At 35.9% G+C, this 19056-nt stretch overlaps 2 protein-coding genes across 6 annotated transcripts in view; one reads left to right on the top strand and one right to left on the bottom strand.

Moving 5' to 3' along the window:
- Positions 1-10677, top strand: part of LOC110463198 (phosphatidylinositol 3,4,5-trisphosphate 5-phosphatase 2-like) — a 68635-nt gene extending 57958 nt beyond the window's left edge. For all 5 annotated transcript variants that reach the window (XM_021517593.1, XM_021517591.1, XM_021517592.1 and 2 more), the window contains 8 exons: positions 2022-2079; positions 3479-3567; positions 4019-4109; positions 5972-6068; positions 6360-6424; positions 7127-7362; positions 7493-7660; positions 8421-10677. In XM_021517593.1, coding sequence (XP_021373268.1) covers positions 2022-2079; positions 3479-3567; positions 4019-4109; positions 5972-6068; positions 6360-6424; positions 7127-7362; positions 7493-7660; positions 8421-8639 — 1023 coding nt within the window. In that variant the 3' untranslated portion in view covers positions 8640-10677. The remainder of the gene's footprint in view (positions 1-2021; positions 2080-3478; positions 3568-4018; positions 4110-5971; positions 6069-6359; positions 6425-7126; positions 7363-7492; positions 7661-8420) is intronic.
- A 5622-nt stretch (positions 10678-16299) lies between these two features.
- Positions 16300-19056, bottom strand: part of LOC110463200 (mediator of RNA polymerase II transcription subunit 11-like) — a 5446-nt gene continuing 2689 nt past the window's right edge. The window contains exon 3 of the mRNA XM_021517598.1: positions 16300-17053. Coding sequence (XP_021373273.1) covers positions 16866-17053 — 188 coding nt within the window. The 3' untranslated portion in view covers positions 16300-16865. The remainder of the gene's footprint in view (positions 17054-19056) is intronic.

The following is a 19056-nucleotide window of genomic DNA, read 5'->3' as shown; positions in this document are numbered from 1 at the left end:
ACAGATACATTCACTTAGGCTGAAGTTACAGATACATTCACTTAGGCTGAAGTAACAGATACATTCACTTAGGCTGAAGTTACAGATACATTCACTTAGGCTGAAGTTACAGATACAGTCACTAAGGCTGAAGTAACAGATATATTCACTTAGGCTGAAGTAACAGATACCTTCATTTAGGCTGAAGTAACAGATACATTCATTTAGGCTGAAGTAACAGATACATTCACTTAGGCTGAAGTAACAGATACATTCATTTAGGCTGAGGTTACAGATACATTCACTTAGGCTGAAGTAACAGATACCTTCACTTAGGCTGAAGTTACAGATACATTCATTTAGGCTGAAGTAACAAATACATTCATTTAGGCTGAAGTTACAGATACATTCACTTAGTCTGAAGTAACAGATACATTCACTTAGGCTGAAGTAACAGATACATTCATTTAGGCTGAGGTTACAGATACCTTCATTTAGGCTGAAGTAACAGATACCTTCACTTAGGCTGAAGTAACAGATACATTCATTTAGGCTGAAGTTACAGATACCTTCATTTAGGCTGAGGTTACAGATACATTCACTTAGGCTGAAGTTACAGATACCTTCATTTAGGCTGAGGTTACAGATACATTCACTTAGGCTGAAGTAACAGATACATTCACTTACGCTGAAGTTACAGATACATTCATTTAGGCTGAGGTAACAGATACATTCACTTAGGCTGAAGTAACAGATACATTCACTTATGCTGAAGTTACAGATACATTCATTTAGGCTGAAGTTACAGATACTTTCACTTAGGCTGAAGTAACAGATACATTCACTTAGGCTGAAGTTACAGATACATTCACTTAGGCTGAAGTAACAGATACATTCACTTAGGCTGAAGTTACAGATACATTCACTTACGCTGAAGTAACAGATACATTCACATAGGCTGAAGTAACAGATACATTTTATTTAGGCTGAAGTAACAGATACACTCACTTAGGCTGAAGTAACAGATTCATTCACTTAGGCTGAAGTAACAGATACATTCACTTAGGCTGTAATGCATTTATGACGTCATGACATGGCCGAAGTTATTTTCATTACAGTGTAGGTCATATACCCATACGTTAATGATAATTGGATGTCTTTATGATTTCATTGTCATTGTCCCAAGTTTTGTCATGTTTTTCCTGGTTGACAGTATGAATCCTTTATAGCCTGCGACATTATCATCATATCCGTTACTTAACTCAGTAAAAACTGTCATATTGGATCTATAAGAAATAAAGTGAAACCTGTCTAATCTGACCCCTGAGTATTCCTGTCATACAGCTGTAATTATTTTCCTAGAATTTTTTTTATAAGATATACCCTTTGTACTCTGACATCATGTCCAATGAAACATTGTGTTAGATCTCACAAAGTGTTAGTTAGAAAGATTGCACAGTATTACAAGTTTATGATTTCACATTTTAAAAGTCAGTACAAAATATAACGTGTGGTGATTAATAGACACAGTGATTAATAGGCTACATAACTATAGTTTGTTCCTTCTAGTTTTCAAATGTAGCATGCATGAATAGTTGTATTATTTCTTGTAATGGGACTAATTACTCACATAAAATCTTGTTTTACACATGATCTTGACTTATCTGGTTTGCCTATACCAATGTCTGATCAAAGGAACTAAATAATATCATATTATGAATTCATTAAATATCAAATACATGTATGGTCATTGTAAATCAGGATAGTGATTTTTGTTCTGAAAACTTTTAATTTTTAGGATGTTTTTGATCATTTTGCACTTATTTCTTTGATTTTTTTTTATAAAATATATATATATATCTGTTTTATTAATTGATGAATCATTAAAAAGGCATCTGTTGGTAAAAATATCTGATATTAAATTCAATATTATCAAAAAGATATTTTTCAGAAATGAACTAAGGGAGAAAGCTTTTAAACAAACCAGGTAGATTGTAATAGGCTGTCGTGAAATATAACTCAACTCTCGTTTCTTCCTACAGCTGATTACGTACTGCCGACAAACCTTCCAGTTAGAATTCCAATCCACATGTCTTCCAGGTAAGTTACAGATCTGTTTCGTCATTTTTAGCTCACCTAGCCCGAAGGGTGTCGTCCGGCGTCAATATTTTACTTTAAACAACTTCTTCTTCATAACCAAAAGGCCTAGGGTGATGATATTTGGCAAGAAGCAAACCAGGATGAAGGGCTACAAAGTTTGTTCAAATAAATGACCTTCACCTATTTTGAAGGTCACAAGGGTCAAATATGTTAAAAACTTTGAACAACTTCTTCTGAACAACCAAAATGCCCAGGGTGATGATATTTGGCAAGTAGCATGCTGGGATGAAGGGCTACGAAGTTTGTTCAAATGAATGACCTTTACTTATATTCAAGGTCACAGGGGTCAAATATGTTAAAAACTTTTAAACAACTTCTTCTCAATAACCAAAAGGCCTAGTATGATGCTATTAGGCCAGTAGCATGCTGTGATAAAGGGCTGCCACGTTTGTTCAAATGAATGACCTTGACTGATATTCAAGGTCACAGGGGTCAAATATGTTTAAAACCTTGAAACAACTTCTTCTGAATAACCAATAGGCCTAGGGTGATGATATTTGGCTAGTAGCATGCTGGGATGAAAGGCAATAAAGTTTGTTCAAACGAATGACCCTCATCTTTTTTCAAGGTCACCGGGTCAAATATGGTCTAAACCTTTAAACAACTTCTTCTGAATAACCAAGAGGCCTAGGATAATGCCAGTAACATGCTGGGATGAAGGACTACCAAGTTCAAATGAATGACCTTGACATATATATTTTAAGGTCACAGGAGTCCAATATGTTTAAAACCATTGAATGACTTCTTCTTAATAAGCAAAAGGGTGATGGTATTTGGCCTTTAACATGCTGGGATGAAGGACTACCAAGTGAATGACCTACGCCCATATTCAAGATCACAGTGGTCAATATATGTTTAAATCTTTAAATGATTTGTTCTGTATAACGAAAAGGTCCAGGGTAATGATATTTTTCCAGAAGCATGCTGGGTTGGAAGACTATAAACTCTGTTCAACCTAATTTTATAATGTCCTTGTTCGACATTCAAGGGCACAGGAGTCATATGTTTAAATCTTTTAATAGGTTCTTATGAATGAAACACTGATATTCTGCCTGTAGCTGTATTTTAGTCCACTTTTAAGATTACAAGTGTGAGATTAATACCAGGTGAGCGATGCAGGCCCATTGGGCCTCTTGTTTTTGTATTCACTGTGGAAATCACATCCCAGAATTATAAAGTTACCCAATATGCTTTAAAAGATTCATAATTATAATACAACACAAAATTACATATTTTACTTGAAAATATTTAGGTTTTTAGCTTTGATGATTGAAAAGCTGCACACGTACGTCAAATAAACCTGTTGTAATTTGATGTTATTTGTTGTTGTTAATTGTAGAAGTTGTGACGAGTAAGCCTAACAGCCGGTTCAAGGACTGTGCCCAGGGGTTTACCTGTCCATTCTGGGGTAAACAGGAGATACCTACGGTGTGTTGGACAGGACATCTATATATACCATAAAGAAATATAAAAAAATAGTTTTTTTCTCAAATTTAAGATATGATACAATATAGTGTGAAATATGTAATAGAAAAAGTAGAATCTACTCGAGTGATGCCCGTAGTAAAGCAATTCTCTATCTTAAGAGGCCACCGTTCTATCATCCCACAGGCAGTTTACTGCGTTATTACACTTTCATTTATGGACATCCTTTGAAAGACTGTTAAGAGGGTCTTTTTATACATGTTTTACTGTACAGGGTGTTTGATAAAAAAATACACTAGCTGCTAAAAAAATATTAGTTAATGATTTTTTTTGTATTTTACACTACATTTGTATATGACTATCTATGAATTATGAATAATGAAACATGCTTTGGATATTAATTGAATTATTGGCATAAAGATAGTTAAAATTGCTTTTTTCACTATTTGTGTAGATGAAGCCCCTGTTTGGAGATGAAGACTTCCTCAAGGAACAACACATTCTAATATCTGTGAGGTCAAAATGTGGCGACAATGAATCCTACGGTAAACATTCAGTTCTCCTGATCACAGTGCTGGTTTGAAACATCAGAGACTAAAACGTGTCATATCAAAATTTTATACACGAACAATGTATGTACTAAATGTTTCATGACCCACTGGTCCCTTTATCACGCTATGACTGAAATAGCTTGACAGTCATAGCGTGACGTGTCATAGCGTAGTCATAGTATGACCAGTCATAGCGTAGTCATAGCGTGACCAGTCATAGCGTAGTCATAGTGTGACCAGTCATAGCGTAGTCATAGCGTGACCAGTCATAGCGTAGTCATAGCGTGACATAGCGTGACCAGTCATAGCGTAGTCATAGCGTNAGTCATAGCGTGACATAGCGTGACCAGTCATAGCGTGACATAGCGTGACCAGTCATAGCGTGACATAGCGTGACCAGTCATAGCGTGACATAGCTTGACCAGTCATAGCATGACATAGCATGACTGGTCATAGCGTGACATAGTGTGACCAGTCATAGCGTGACATAGCATGACATAGCGTGACCAGTCATAGCGTGACATAGCGTGACCAGTCATAGCGTGACCAGTCATAGCGTAGTCATAGCTTAGTCATAGCGTGACCAGTCATAGCGTGACCAGTCATAGAGTGTCATAGCGTGACCAGTTATAGCATGACCAGTCATAGAGTGTCATAGCGTGACCAGTTATAGCATGACCAGTCATAGAGTGTCATAGCGTGACCAGTTATAGCATGACCAGTCATAGTGTAGTCATAGCGTGCCCAGTCATAGCGTGACATGGCGTAACCAGTCCTAGCCTGACATAGCGTGACCAATCATAGCGTGACCAGTTATAGCATGACCAGTCATAGAGTGTCATAGCGTGACCAGTCATTGCGTAGTCATAGCGTGACTTAGCGTGACCAGTCATATCATAGTCATAGCGTGACATAGTGTGACCAGTCATAGCATAGTCATAGCGTGACATGGCGTAACCAGTCCTAGCCTGACATAGCGTGACCAATCATAGCGTGACCAGTTATAGCATGACCAGTCATAGCGTGACATAGCGTGACCAGTCATAGCATGACCAGTCATAGCGTTACATAGTGTGACCAGTCATAGCGTGACCAGTCATAGCGTGACATAGCATGACCAGGCATAGCGTGACATAGCGTGACTAGTCATAGCGTGCCCAGTCATAGGGTGACCAGTTATAGCATGACCAATCATAGCGTTACATAGTGTGACCAGTCATAGCGTGACCAGTCATAGTGTAGTCATAGCGTGACATAGCGTGACCAGTCATAGCGTGACCAGTTATAGCATGACCAGTCATAGCGTAGTCATAGCGTGGCATAGCGTGACCAGTCATAGCGTGACCAGTCATAGAGTGACATAGCGTGACCAGTCATAGTGTAGTCATAGCGTGACATAGCGTGACATATCGTGACCAGTCATAGCGTAGTCATAGCGTGACATAGCGTGACATAGCGTGACCAGTCATAGCGTGACATAGCGTGACCAGTCATAGCATGACCAGTCATAGCGTAGTCATAGCGTGACCAGGTCTAAAGAGACAGGTATGGACCTAGTTATCGTCTTGTGGTTACCTACAGGTGGTCTATACAGGCAGATATGGACCTAGTTACTTACCTGTGTTTACCTACAAGTGGTCTATACAGACAGGTATGGACCTAGTTACTTACCTGCGATTACCTACAGGTGGTCTATACAGACAGGTATAGACCTAGTTACTTACCTGTGTTTACCTACAGGTGGTCTATACAGACAGGTATGGACCTAGTAATTTACCTGTGATTACCTACAGGTGGTCTATTCAGACCGGTATGGGTCTAGTTACTTACCTATGATTACTTACCTCTGATTACAGGTGAGTGCGTTGTGGAGATGAAAGGAAAGTTTGACCTCATGCCGCAAGTCTTTGAGTTTGAACTTTTACACCAAGGGGAGGTCACTGGAACTCTTAGGTGAGTTTAATAGATTTAAAATTATATGTTATGTGTTTATGTATGAAATATTGGAATTTTAGTTAGAAAATCTGCCAAACCATTGGTTCCAAGTAAAGAATGGTTCTTATGCACTATTTATAGAAGAAAATAATATTTGATTTCAAAACCAATTTCAGGTTAAATTATTTCTATTACATAATTCATTATGCATGCATGATAAATGATTGTGCTTTGAATATGGCATGCAGTTTGTTTTTCACTATATATAAAACTGTCTGCTGTATCACAAATGATGGTCCTGTTTTGTAGGGGTCAACTGCAGGTGTTGACTGGTCCTCTGGCTGTAGGGCGCAAGAATTCAAAGAAGAGTTATGGTATGGTCAAAGTTCACTCGGTTAAATCTTTAGGTTGTGATGTTACACATGTAGGCAGTGACTTTTTACATGTATTACACTCACGACCAAATATCATAATGGTAGTGGTTTACATTCTGACAAAAATGGCATGCCTGCATGTCTCAGGTAAAAAGGTAGCAGTTATATTCCTAAAATTACAACATAAATTTCACATTTCATTACATTGAAGACATACTGATCCAGATTCCTATAATCCAAAGAAGTAACTAGGATTGGTAACTGAACTGGGGCCCCTGGAACTGTTGACATTTTATCCAGATTCCTATAATCCAAAGAAGTAACTAAGATTGGTTACTGAACTGAGGCCCCCTGAACTGTTACATTTTATGTCTTCTTGTCACTTACCTCATATGTCATACCAGAAGCCCCAAGGAGCTTAAACATGGTTTAAGGGGTCTATGTCAATTCAAAAATAAGTAAAATGGTGATAGTTTAAATTTTAATTAAAATGTTAAATATACCTTTCTTTCCAGGATCTAAGACAAAGTTTCTTCTTTATAGATTACTGAGTATTAGGAAAATGTCATTGGCGATAATTACAGGTAACTGACAAAAAAATTGGCGAGAACTGTTATTGGTAAAGGTTTAAATGTTTTTATTGTGGCAATTATAGTTATGATGTTCAGTTGTGATAGAATGCTTATGTCCTTTGTCACACAGAGCTTATCGCATTGGATACGGAATACCACGACCCCGAGTTGTGGCACCCAGAGTCACCGAAGTCGGAGCGGCGGGAGCGGCTGTCGGTACAACTGCCTAATTTGGACACGGACCTTCCAGTGTATGAGGTAATAGATATGAACCCAGCAGCCGGTGGACGACAACATAAGGGTACCAAGAGTCCTGCTGACCGTCCACCAGCGCTCCTACCTCGCCCGGTGCAAGAGGAAACTCAGGTACAGGAATATATAAATATGTTAAATGTTCTTGAAGTTAAATTAGTCATATATAAAATAAGGAAAATTTGTGAATACAATAGCAAATTTCCAGAACACGAAACATGGAAATGAAAATTTGTATTTATAGAACTCCCGGTCCAAAACACAACCATACATGGGACAGGCCAGCCTCCAGACGAGACAAGTGTTACCAGCCAGTTCTACGTTACTTGGGTCAGAGGTCACATCACACACCAGACCCCCAGACATTCCACCCCCACCTCTTCCAAAGAAAAGTGGAGTAATGACATACCCGGTATGTTGCCTTCCTCATCACTCAATAATCATTCTGGGTAAAAAGCTCAATTTCATTCTTGAATCTGACCTCAATAAAACAATATCCAAGGTTTTGAATCAAAGCTGTATTCAAGGATATGTGAGGAGGGACATCAAGCACAAACCTGGTCATGAAATGAAACATATCGTTAAAAGATCCTTATTCACATTTGCTAGGAGTTTATTCAGGTGTTCAGGAGAACATCTAGCAGTTGAATGGGAAGTGAAATAGATTGTGTATTTTTGCAAGAACAATAACTATTTATGTTTCAGTTTTGTGTTTCAAATCTTCAATTCAGATTTTCAAAAAGCTCTAACAGTATGGCAAAAAATATTGTTGAAATTTTCTTTATATAACCATCAATGAAATGTGCTTTCTTGAAACCAATCGTGTCAAAATGCTCTCACACTGACCAGGCTTTGGTACACAAGATAATTTGATATGAGAGTTGTCTCCCTTGACATATTTGATTGATAAATATTGTATCGCCGCATCAAAGTTTTCATATACTGGCACTATAACAAATATTGCACAACACATTGAGCCATATGTTATTATATGATCTTTACATGTACAGTTGTTAAAAAAAATTGCTAATGGACCTTTGATTTGCAGGCCCTTTATAACTCTTTCGTTTGACTGACCAGCCCATGATCTGCCATATGGCCAAGTATGTACTACGAAGTATTATTTATATGAAGAGATGAATCTATTATCACTAGCCAAACTTGTGTTACAGGACCATGCTATGAGGTACGACTCACTGAAGAGGCCCTCAAGTGTGACTGACTGGCTTTTAGGGCTGAGCCTGCCGGAATACATAGAGAGGTTCATCAAAAACGGATTCGACACTCTGCACTATGTGACCAATATAAGTTCTGATGATCTCAATGAGATAGGCATTGATAACCCTGTGCACCAAAGTCGTATCATCAACAGTCTTCGGGACATGAAGTGACATCATGTGACTGTACACAGATGGCTGATGACTATCTATATAGTTATATGAATCATTCATCAGTTGCCCTATGTTTAACATCCTGGGTAGCATGGTAAATAAAACTGTCTAGGTTTTATCTTATTATTTTGGTTTGACCACAGAAGTTATATGATATATATGAGCTGCTGATCTGTTCCATAGCCTTGCTTCTCTTACAATTCTCATACAGATAAAATCTCATTGCTATAACCCATTGGCTTAATAATACAATTTTCTTTTTCAGATTTTCTTTTGTTTGTTTTAGCACCATTTGAGTATATTATTTGATTATCATTTTATAGCTCCATGACATTGATTTGTTATTTTCAATTCTAATATAGATGAAAATGTGAAATATTGACATTTGACCTTTATATTATTTAGTAAAGTTATTATTTTTGTAACAGTATATATAATTTACTTAGCTTTATACTTCTGATCACTACTGAAGAAATTTGTGACCAGCTTCTGCTTTTTTGAATCCTGGAAAATTTTCCAGATTGTAGAAATCTGAAACTTTTTTTACCAATTTCTTTTTCATATTTAATCTCTGAAACTTGTTATTTCAGACGTTAACTTATTCACCCCTGAAGACACATTTGAGCTCTTCCAATTCAAAGGTTGGAATAGTTCATTACAAAATTTCTTGGGTGAATGAGTTAATGTGTTTGGACTGATGGTGTTCCCCTGTATATATTTCTAATGGGAAGTCCTTGGATTATCTGTCCTGAATTACATATGCCCACAGCTTGACCTTTAACCCAGGCAGTGTACATATCATTAGGGTAACCAAGTGACCAATAGGAATGGAAAGATTTTAACCAATCATCTATAGATGTAACATTTTTGAGAAGTTTAGCAGTGATCAATTCAATACATTCCCCAAGGAAACTCTCAAATTCAGGAGTGACTTTCTAGACCTATAGGATATTATTGCCAGCTTTTTTTACTGTTTAATTACTAAATCTGTATTAAACCTTATCACATATCGAGTCAAAAAATCTGTAGTCAGTACAGGGTTACTTTCGTTTCAGTGAAGAAACATTTCCTTCAATAGTCACTACTACACATGTATTACAATAATTATCATAAACTAAGAGATATCTCAAAATGTCCCATTTGTCACAAGTAAACCCATTTAAGATGATTTATTTATTTATACCTCCTATACAAAATACTCTGTTTTAATGTTTATCTCGAAGTTATATCAATATCAATATACGTCAATGTAATAAAGATGGAATAATATTATAAATATGAATCACAGAATCATCTAGACCACTGAATTGATTAAAATGATTGATGTGTATTTTCTTAAAACAAGAGATGTTTTAATAATTGTCAGCTCTGTATAAAATATCCACAAAATAACAGTATTTTCATAACATGTAAATTTCAGTTTTTCATCTTTTTCTTAATCCATTTCATTGCTTCCAACACATGGCAATTTTGGATAATTTTGTGAGTTCATTTTGAAGACATTTTCCACAATTGGGAAAATTGGACATGTATTATTTATGAATTTGTGCAGAAAGTACTGATATTTGTATGCTTAATGACATAGCCAGTTTTTGTCTTCAAGTACCATGTACATGTCTTACTTTAAAAGAATTGAATTCTTTCATACAATTGGTGTTTAGAAACTGCTGATGGCATGTATCAAGGTACCACTGTGGATGGTACCGTCTTATAGGTATTAAGATTTAATATATTTGTAACCTTAAACAGATGTTGAAATTTAAATCTTTGTCAGGTTTAACATGCTAACAATTATTTCTATGTGAAAATGTCTAAAGCTGTTTCGTGTCATCATATATGTGTGTTCTATTTTGATAAATTTATTATTATATACATTTTTATTTTATTGTTTCATGCGTATGAAATTTGCCATAGTGCTTTTATGCTATGTATAAATGATATAGCTTACTGATGTGTATATCTACTCTGACTGTTAATTCAGAGCGACATGTCACCCTGGACACTCCAGGGGTTACGCTCACCCCTGGAATATGTCATTGCAAAATCAAAGGTTCAATGTGCGCCACCTTGTGGATGATACAAGAAGGCTAGTTGATCTTTGATGTACATCAAAAGAGGCCTGTTCAGGGTAAGCATAATGATGAAATTGACTGACTTTGAGGTAAGATGTTGCTCTTTTGTCATCTTCGAAGGACAGGTACTGTCCTAGCAATTGGTTAGTATTTGATCTGAGACCATCAATAACTAGCTGCATGCCTTTAATTTTGCCATGACATATTCTCGGAGTACAGAGAGTGTAACCCCTCGAGTATTGAGGACGAGTGACGTGTATGTTTGAAGCCACCTTAATGTAATTCTCACATGCTCCTTTATTATCCTGAAACTGTGATTTTCATGATTTCAAGAAATATCCCAGTCCAAATCAGACCATTATTTTCTTTCGACCTCGGGTTTGAGCAAAGCCAATACAAGTAAAAAGGGACAAGGAAACAGGGCTACTAGGCTACCAGCACTTCAGCGTCACAACACTTGTATAGCCTTGCTCAAGTCGCAAATTAAAAACAAAATAAAGGGGCCACTAGAATCAAACACATTTGCATACACATGTGTAGTGTACATTGTACAGTAATGTGAAGTAAGTTTACAAGGAACATGACAGGTGTACAGAGTATAATAATCTTAAAGAAACGTCATTGCAAAAATCATTCATCAATTGCCTTATATATAAAATCACATTGCACGGATTCTGAAGATGTTAGCGAAGATTGTTAGAAAATATTTTTTCATTTTTCATGCCATTCACATGTGTGTAGATGGCATGAGGACACAGCTTTTCAAAGCATGGTTAGTTTAAGAATTAATTATGTAAAGAAATTTTTTGTGATAAATATTTTTGTGATAAATACTCACATCCTAGAGTAAAAATTAATTAAAACAAAGACATGCAATACAAATTTTTGTTTTGTTTGATATTCTCTTGTTGGTCTGTTTAAAAAAACTAATTTGAAAAATAACAGTGAATCTATCAAGAAAGTTGACTATGCTTTGACCTTCTATGTCTAAGCAGAAGAATGTTATAAATAAATAGTTGTTTACCAATTACCTTGTGTCCTTTAAAGGAACACACGCTTATATTGTATGATGAAATTCATCAACCATCGTCTCCACAATTATGTGGAATTTATTATTTTGTTTACAAAACTTTGAGATTTTGTTTTATTTTCACCTGTTGTTTATTTGACTTAAGGCTATATATATATGCTACCATACACACACATGTTTACCTGTGACTTGTGTTAAAGAAATCTCTTTTAAAAAACATTCATTTGTGCTTTTATTAAAAGTAACTCAAGTACATGTATTATCAATGCATACAACCTTTTTATAATGTGGTATAATTTCTTATCAAGAGGTGTTAATTAACATTAAAAAAACAATTCGAAATTTACCAGATCAGTTTTGGAAAGGAGAATCTCCATTCCAAATGAGTTCTTCACTTACATTTTAAATTCTGAAATTTAACAATGTCCAGTATGGCATGACTGTTGATGATATCATTAGTTTTAATGTTAAAATTGCATATACCCAGAAAAGACATGATCCGCAGACAAAGAGCACGAGATTTTTAATCTCGTTCAGAAAAATTTAGTGTGATATTTCTGAAAAAGAGGTGTAAATATCGTGGCCCAGAGTGGTCCCTGTGAGTTATAAAAGGTAGCCTATTTCTGTAAGTGTTAAGGTGTTATATATCCTCTGTTGCTTATGACATGGTATTCTTTTGCTGCTTTTTAGAAATGAGTGTGCCATGCATTACCAGTCTATTGCCGTATTGTTATCATTGAATAGACACGCCTGTAAAATACCACCTACATTTGTAATATGATTGCAATTTATCTGGATATTTCAGTTGTTTTTGCTTGTTGATGTTTTCAAAATAAAATTTTAAAATTAAATATTAAAATCAGTCCATATTTAGAATTGGGAAAATCAAATATCTTAAATTTAAAAATTAGAAAATGTCTGCAAGATATGAATGCCCTCATCACCATGTGAAATTAGTTTCAATGTTTGACGGGACGCAACGCGACCTGGCCTGACCGGATGTACATGGGTAACATTATATCCCCCCCCCCCCCCCNCATTTTTGTTGCAAAAGATGTAAAAGAAATCCATACACTGTAACTCTGCAGTATGTAAGTAATGTTAATACAAATGTTACAGAAAACAGCTTAAAGCTGACACAGGAAGTGAAGTGCTTTCTCATTCCTTCTATCATTGGATAACCAATTTGTTATCTTGTTTTTCTTATGATTGTTTCTGGGTTATTTTATCAGCCATGATGGTGTGATTAAATGTTTTTACATCTTGCTCAACAGCTTACCTGGTTTTCCTACACGTATACCTGCAAATAGCAAGTTTGTTTATCAATTTAATTATGCCAGACATCTGTCCCTTTGTTCTTTTACATACCGTGTGACCACAACCAGTCCCAGTTTTTGACCAAATCTTTTGAGATTTGTTGTTTGATGATCATCATATGAAAATGAGCATATCTTTAAATTGAAATGCTGTATCAAAGTTTGTGACAGATATGGCTCTTTGTTATAGCAGGCATCGTGACAGCATGCATCATTCCACCCCTTTGGTACTCTTCTTTCTTCAAAAGAATGCATCAGAACAGTTCTAAGTATCACTCTTTGGATTAATCATAAACCTCCCTAGAAAGTCCATTTATAAAGAGCCATTGTTGAAATTGTTTGGTTCAAATATCAAACCCGGTCCTAAAATTACCAGAGCATCTTTATTTTATATGTATCTCTTTAACTTTCAATTATTTCACCAGTATACAATGCAAGAGAACCATGCATCCTCGTAAGTTGCCAGTGATATATATTTGTCTGATTAACATTAATTTCATCAATTAATCACAAGTGTATATTTTGAGCCACAATGACGTGTCTGTTTTTGTATGAATGCTCAGATACTATTTTCAGGGTAAAAAGAAAAGCATAATAATTTGGTTTCTAATATATGTTTATATTAGTATGGGATGTCTTCAGTTGCTGAAATTAAGTGTCTCATGCTTATTAAGAAACTATGGACATGATAAGATGATATTAGGTTTTTATTTATGAGACCATTACGGTGTGGTATGATGAGCACCATAGCTGAATATTCATCTTGTGTATAAAGAACTGATTCTGTTATATAATGACATAGCATTTTTCTAACATCTTGGAATTTGTTTTGAATTTTATAGTTTAGTGGTAAAGTACATTTTTAATCAACTGTCATGTGTCAAATCTGACTTCTATTGAAGATCCACAAGGTCTACATACAGTACATGATTTTCACCAAAACATTGTTTGTAGCACTAACTATGACAGTATACACATGTGTTGTATGTTATTTGTATTTTCTTCTGTCTCATTCCTAGGAAGCAGAAAACTCCAAATGTCAACATTATTGAGATAATGACATTTCAAGTGCCAAAAGTTATAAGAGTAATGTTATACTTTTATTATTTTTCTTTAAGAAAAATTCAGTGACAGTTCAATTAAATTGTTCAATTTCTGTTCCCAAGACCTTTAAACATTATCTGCACACAGAATCAAATTTGAATGTTGTCTATGTTTTTGGAGTCATATAATTTCTTATTTTATTTTACAAATATGAACTGTAACAGGGCAAATTTATTGTACCACTCGGACAGATACATGTATAGTCACAAATAAATTTGTAAGAAGTATGGACTATATTTTCTAACAAAAATAAAAATTAAAGGGATAGGAATGAGGGGCATTAGCAGTGCAGAAAGTGTAGGAATGGAGTTTGGATTGGAGAAGTGGGGAAAATATTCTGAAATCTGAAACAATAATTGTTGTGGGTAATTCAGAGATCATCAAAATGTTGATATTTCTATTGATGATTGACCTGGTCTGAATGGACAATTTTGAAACTTGAGTGTCTTACAAACGCTTCGTGCCATTTCCTGATTTTTCATTGTGATACTTCAGACTTTTTAAAGTGGATGCCATGTTGGCTTAGTCGAGTTTTACAACCACAATTCTGACGATGTTCAATTGACATGTACATCTGATACAGCCTTCATATGATTTTGTACAACCACAATCTGATGATGTTCAAATGACACGTACATCTGATACAGCCTTAATGTGATTTTGTAAGAAGGAATTCAATACTTCCAGCAAATACTGACCAACCTGAAAAATTATACTGTATACAAGGAAATTTCTGTTGCAGTTAAATTTTCGCCTTTTTAGAGGGCAAACTTATCATTACAGGAACATTGCCCAATGGGTGATAATGGATTTTACGGGATAAGGGCAAAAGCTTGACTGAGCGAAAATTTCCCAGTATACAGTAACACTGTCAGGACATTGTATTTGGCTTTCTTATGAAGCTACATTGAAATCCTTTCAGCAGAACTGGAGTTTCTGTTCAAAATATTTTTTTCAAAATGGCAGTTGTGATGGCTATCTTGGATATCAGACCAACCTAATCATCACTTGAGAAACTAAACTAACATGGTATCCATTCATTTTCATTTGGAAGACAACTCGAGCACGATGTTTTTGATTTTTCAAAATTGTCCATTTAACCATGTCAACAGAAATATAATTTTAATTCCGGTACATTGTATTACTGCTGTTATTATATGGAACAATAACATTTGATATCATATTGTTATCCTACAATAAAAAATACTATTAACACAACAATAAACCAATTTAAACATGATTTCTTTTGTGGTTTATTTCTTGTGCTTCTTGTACCAGGTATATCGATTCCATTATTAGCAAAGGATCAAATAATGGTTGAACATGTCCAGAGGAGAGCCACCTTACACCACTGTAGACCATTATGGACTCATCCATATCAATGCATGGTAGATATGATAATAATTAACAACATTGGTGTTGTGGATAAATTATTCACAATGTCCCCTATTACAACTACCAGGACATTATAAGAAGCTCTTGAAATCAAGGTCAAGATTAAATGTCACTATGAACATATTTGACAGTGGATATATGGAACAGTCTACCTGAATATGTGATATCCTCAACTAGTGTTGATTCCTTCCATTCATGTCTATTTAATAACTGGCATCATCAACCCTCTAAGTTCTACCCTACATGTCATCAACCCTCCAAGTTCTCCCCTACATGTCATCAACCCTCTAAGTTCCCCCCTACATGTCATCAACCCTCCAAGTTCTCCCCTACATGTCATCAACCCTCCAAGTTCCCCCCTACATGTCATCAACCCTCAAAGTTCTCCCCTACATGTCATCAACCCTCCAAGTTTTCCCCCACATGTCATCAACCCTCCAAGTTCTCCCCTACATGTCATCAACCCTACAAGTTCTCCTCTACATGTCATCAACCCTCCAAGTTCCCCCCCACATGTCATCAACCCTCCAAGTTCTCCCCTACATGTCATCAACCCTCCAAATTCTCCCCTACATGTTATAGTGTTGCTGTATCGTACAACTGACTTCTGTGATGATACGCCTTTAAAAGCCTACAGGGCTTAAAATAGTGTTCAATGGACAACTGACATAATAGTCGGCGTAATAAGATTTGGCAATGATGATAACACCACAAACAGGCGCACAAAAGCAAACTGACAAGTATTGCATCATGATACATTGATTTTAATGTTCCTTTGCCTGGACATTTTTTACACTGTAAATTATTTTCATATCTAATGTACTTTATTTATGAACCATGTCTGAATTCAAGCATTTGCATCTTAGAGGATGCTGTTGAAACATTGATAAATCAATAGAAATTATCTTTACAGACAATTCAAATTTATGTACAAGTCTCATAACAGATTATTGAGAAAATTGATCTCCTGTGAAATAATGTCATACACAGTATAAAGAATACACGCACAGCTCTGCCTTTTGTTTCATCAACCTATGGCTATGCTCCCCTGAGATAACCTGTTACTATTTCAACAGCTGGTGGATGGTTTGTTACTATCCCCGCAGCAGGTCCGAAGTTTGTGTTACACAAACACCAATACAGTCTGGCTGAGCGTCTGCTTTTTCACTCCAACAGAAAACTTATGTAAATTGTCGGAATTCTCTGTTTTATTCTCTCGTGCAGACAAACCCAACACCGATCCTCATAGGTGCACTATAAGGGGAGTTAACTCAAAGCTAATAGGTCCAGCATAGTCACTGATTAGCTCTTAGCTTCCATCGCCTATCTGCCCCGAAGCAGCTGGGCCTTTGGTAATTGATAGCTGCCGCTGTGCTTGCTGATGTTCAATATGAAGTTTGCCGAGGTCCATCAGCCTACTTCTGATATGGTCCATACGATGGTAAGCTAACGTCAGGTCTTTCTGTGCAGCGTACGATGACCCTTCATGTGGCTGACCTATTTAGAGAGAATAACGTTAAATTAATACATGTATGTGTAAATATGCATACATCAATGTGACAATCAATCTCAGCTTGAAAAGTCAATATAAATGTGCAATCCAAATGTTTTCAACCATTTTTGATAGAGTTTTATATATAGACTATAGAAACCAATAAACCAATCAAAGATTTTGTACAAGTATTTCATATCAAGTGTTTTATCCAAATATTAGGGCTGTAACGATACACCTATGCCACGATACGATACGTATCACTATATCTACCCACGATACGATACAGGATGACAAAATGTTATGCTTCCTCTTTAAGGAGGCTCCACCCTTTCGCAATTAGCCAGCAGAACTCAATAAAAGTTTCACATAATGGTTATGTCACTATGTAGAGATGATTTTATGAAAATCTAAGCATTCCGATAAACTGGGGATTTTTTTGTAAAAAATATCGAAAAATTGAATTTTTGTCAAATTCATCACTTTCACATTTTTTGAGCGTGTGGCATTGTTCAAAACTATTACAGCAATAAAATAATGAAAAGAAACATTGCTAATCAAACCTACAAATATTTTATTTATCATAAAATGTCTACAACATGTTACAAAAAGCGTGTTTTTTTTAAATTGTATGGATAAAAGTTACTAAATACAAGCTAAAAGCAAACAGAACACATAGCTTCATACAAAAAGAGTGAAAAATTGAACCAAATACACTCAAAGTCTTTAATATAACTCATTTATTTTACACTTTTTAATAATTTTGATCCTGACGAGAGCTGTCTACCTTGAAAAAAATCGGAACTTTTTGCAGAGGGATAGAATTTATACAATGACACTTATTTTCCTTGCTATACCAAAAACGACTGAAATAAATTAAATTGCTATATTTAATTGTCAATTTACTGTTCTTTTATGGAACAAAATTACTCTCAATCATGTACACTTTGGACATCATTCCATAGCCCGCTTACGCATGGTATATTAACATTTCAGGTACATATGTAACCATGGGCTATCGCATGGTATGACATTAATATGCGCACGCTCATGCACTTGCATTTTATAGGATCTTGATATTTCACAAACCAGAGCGTAACTCACTCGACAACAAAAGTCGCAGTGACCAAGAGCTTGTCAACTACTGTTAGCACGTGATACGTACAGGTGAGGTCGGTAAACAAAACACACCAGGCTGCATTCGATGCGCCTCATATACGACCTTCCTGAAGTCGTCTGATCGTCTGACAGTGTTTTCCCGTGAGTTAATCAATGTCTTTGTATCATAAGCTTTATTTCTGAAGTACGTGTGATTACACATTTCCAAGTGAAGTCTCGATATCGGGTGTTGACATATCATCGTCACGCACGTGTACTATATTGTTTACCCGGTGTTAATATCATTAACACTACGGTAATGGAATGCCCGATACGCAATACGGAAATGACGACACGAAAACACGACAAGAAAAACGTATATTACGAAGGGTGGAAAGTCCTTAAATGCGTCGCCATGTTTGATGTGTTCCCTGACTTGTAACTAACATCTACGAAATATATGCAGCAAGTGGAGTGATTTTCTATCGGGGACATTTAGCCGGAAACTAAAATGCTGCCAAACAGGCGAGCGAAAGGAAGCGGGAGGTTTTTTTAATTGAAGCTCCGCCATGTTGCATGCTTGCTTATGCAAAGTTTTGTAACAGCACCGCTTTTATCATACGTTACGTTACACATGTATGGTTAAATTCCGTAAGTCAGGTAATACTAACAAGAGGCCCAATGGGCCTGCATCGCTCACCTGGTATAAAACTCACACTTGTAACCTTAAAAGTGATCTAAAATAAAGCTACAGGCAAAATATCAGTATTTATGATTAAAATTCATTCAAAAGACCGTTATTTTTTTTAACATTTCACCCCTGTGATTGAAAGTCGAACAAAGTCATTATGTTGAACACATTGTATAGCCTTTCATCTCAGGATGCAACTTGCAAAGTATAAACATCCTG

This window comes from Mizuhopecten yessoensis, unplaced genomic scaffold (assembly GCF_002113885.1).
Source record: "Mizuhopecten yessoensis strain PY_sf001 unplaced genomic scaffold, ASM211388v2 scaffold10875, whole genome shotgun sequence".
Taxonomy (NCBI): Eukaryota; Metazoa; Mollusca; class Bivalvia; order Pectinida; family Pectinidae; genus Mizuhopecten; species Mizuhopecten yessoensis.
This window is presented reverse-complemented; position numbering and strand designations above follow the sequence as displayed.